We start from the raw sequence: 2,796 nt of genomic DNA on the forward strand, positions 1-2,796 counted from the left end.
ATCTCAGTCCAATAGAGCACCTTTGGGATGTGGTGGAACGGGAGATTCTCATCATGGATGTGCAGCTGACAAATCTGCAGCAACTGTGTGATGTCATCATGTCAATATGGACCAAAATCTCTGAGGAATGTTTCCAGCACCTTGTTGAATCTATGACACCAAGAGTTAAGGCAGTTCTGAAGGCAAAAGGGGTCCAACCTGGTACTAGCGAGGTGTACCTAATAAAGTGACCGGTGAGTGTATGAGGGATTTCAAAACAACATCAGACACCATCCTGATGAAGGCATAATGGCTGAAAGCAGTGTTGAATAAAGCATGGAGTACTGGAGTTGAGCCACACGTTTTAATTTTCCATTAGAGCAAGTCTGCTGATGTGTCCTGGAGCAGGATGCAGATCTGCTTATGAGCTCAAGGGATGAGCTACTCTGAACCTCCTGACCTCCTGACCTCTGTGGACACATAGAGCATATACAGTATAAAGTCTCCACATATTTGGAGTAGTTTTGAGGACAGCGACTGCAAGTTAAAGAGCTGGGAGGAGTCCACATGTGAGGTTCACACATAGCCTGTTCTGTGATCGTGGGAAAAACAACACATGAACAGATATCTTGGTGTTACCTAACCTAAGCTGGCTGTGGGGGATTGTGAGTGACTCTGCCAAATGCACATGTTGTAAATATTCCAGGAGGTGATCTTGATATCAAATAACAGGAATAAAAACACAAGTGTTTCAGCAGTAATGTAACTTATTAATAGAGTTAGCGACTGGTCAAATGCACTGAAACACCCATTTGCTTAAATGTCTCATCTCACCATCATCACAAAGCTGTAACTTCCCTCCTGACTTACAGTAACTGTGTTAAATCATCTTGTTTCCAAGGAATTAGACAGCTGCTAAAAATAGACAGTCGTGTATTGGAAATGTGTTTGATTTCATACAGTGCGAGGCAATATGTGACTCAAACTGCTGCCTGTGAAACCAGAGGAGGAGGAGGACGTACTCAGATAAGTAAAAACAGCTACACAACAGTGTGGAAATGCTCCAAAAAGTTTTACAAGTTAAATAATAAAAGCATCAACATCAAAATATATGTAGAATTGCCCATTTCATTATATAATTATGATTATTTGATGCATTAATTTCATGTCGCAGCTGGTAAATGTGAAGATTTTATTTATATACTGCTGGCTTTTGGATCTCCCTCGAAAATCAAAAAAGTCTCAGCCTGTAATGATGAAGTATACTTTATTTGATAATTATATTTCACATTGTAAATCTCAATCTGAAAAGTAAGCAGTGAAGTTATCAAATAAATGTAGTGGAGCTATGCGAAGTACCAGAAAATGAGAATACTCAAGTAAAAACACCTCAAAATGTATTCTGAATATTATGAAAATGACAAACATGGGACCAAATTTATCACTGATGTTACCTCACTTCTTTCACAAATTCCACTGAAACTCCTACTTTGTCTTAATCATTGTTCCACTCTTGGTTATCCACATCACACACAAACATCACGTGTTAACAGGAGTTCAGAAAAAAAGGCGAGGAAGAACAAGGTGAAAGGGGAGGAGAAGTCCCACATAAAGCCAGTTTGTGCTCAGGTGTGGGCTGTGGCAGCAGACGGGCGCACCAGCAGGTGAGTGGAAATACACATGACGTACAAACACAGATAGCATGACCAAACTGATCCTGTGCAGGGCTAATCTGAGAGAGACCCGCGTTTACTGGTTGTGTTTAAACCATACATTGCCTTGTTGAATAAAATATGTACTCATTTATTTCTACTTGACTCCACAGGACAGTCAAGAATCCCTGATAGCAGAAGTTTTGTCCAGGATGCAAACCTCGGTCACTTTGTGTGCTCTTCTCTCGCTCCTCTTTTCTGTCCATGCAGATGTTGTGGAACGTTTTGAGGTGTGTGTCCTCGTAACTCTAAGGGACTTCAAATTTGTCTGTGTGTGTGAAGTATGTGGCTCACTTATGTTATTTTGTCCCAGGATGTGCCAGAATGCATGAAGTATTTCTATAAGGAGAAGGTGCCAGAGTGGGGGGCGTCTACACCTGGTGCTGCCCGTCTCTGTCAGCGCTTCGTCAACAGGTAGGGAAAGGGCAGAGAGTGGACTTTAGACGTCTATACTACAGTATCTGGCACTATGATGTGAAATTCATACAACTGTATTGTACTTTTCAACACTTAATATTTCTTTCTCTTCAATTTTCATTGCAACACTACTGATCTCTAAGTCACTATAGTTGATCTTTGCACCACCAGGTACCACTTTGCCACACTGTACGACACCAACCATCGTATTGCTGTCTACTCTGCCTATCATTTCCAGCCCAGCAATGGAGGTGGCAGGGAGAGAAGGTGGTTTGTAGAGCCTCAGGTTTGTGTGTACTGTACTGCACTTAGTATATTTTGTTCTTAATTCGTACTTACTCCTCCTCTTCTGCTCATATTACCTGATGTGTTCCTCAAGGTTCAATTTTATGTCCAGTAGAGTGTGCCAGTAAACCCCGAACTCCATTAGCGCTTTTAGCACTTCTGGTTCTCTCGTCTAAAAGTCAATACGTTTTTTGAATGGGATTTTGGTAAAATGCCTCAAATAAGGTCTGTGGTTAACAAAAGCTTATGTTAAGTTTTGTTCTTCGACATAAAACACGTCAGTAAATACCCTACTTGTGAATTTTGAAGCTTTTACGTGTCGTAAAAAAGGCAGTTGCTAACAAGGTGCTCAATACGACTACAAACCCTGTCGGGGACATTAAACGTCATCACCCCCGAACAG

The 2,796-nt window shown here is 41.2% G+C and overlaps 1 protein-coding gene across 1 annotated transcript in view; it reads left to right on the plus strand.

Annotated features, from left to right (window-relative positions):
* Positions 1 to 1,510: 1,510 nt before the first annotated feature.
* The window catches only part of si:dkey-243k1.3 (endonuclease domain-containing 1 protein-like), a 5,150-nt gene continuing 3,864 nt past the window's right edge, over positions 1,511 to 2,796 (plus strand). The window contains exons 1-4 of the mRNA XM_050055117.1: positions 1,511 to 1,643; positions 1,805 to 1,921; positions 2,005 to 2,105; positions 2,280 to 2,394. Coding sequence (XP_049911074.1) covers positions 1,844 to 1,921; positions 2,005 to 2,105; positions 2,280 to 2,394 — 294 coding nt within the window. The 5' untranslated portion in view covers positions 1,511 to 1,643; positions 1,805 to 1,843. The remainder of the gene's footprint in view (positions 1,644 to 1,804; positions 1,922 to 2,004; positions 2,106 to 2,279; positions 2,395 to 2,796) is intronic.

This window comes from Epinephelus moara, chromosome 2, assembly GCF_006386435.1.
Source record: "Epinephelus moara isolate mb chromosome 2, YSFRI_EMoa_1.0, whole genome shotgun sequence".
NCBI classification, from domain to species: domain Eukaryota; kingdom Metazoa; phylum Chordata; class Actinopteri; order Perciformes; family Serranidae; genus Epinephelus; species Epinephelus moara.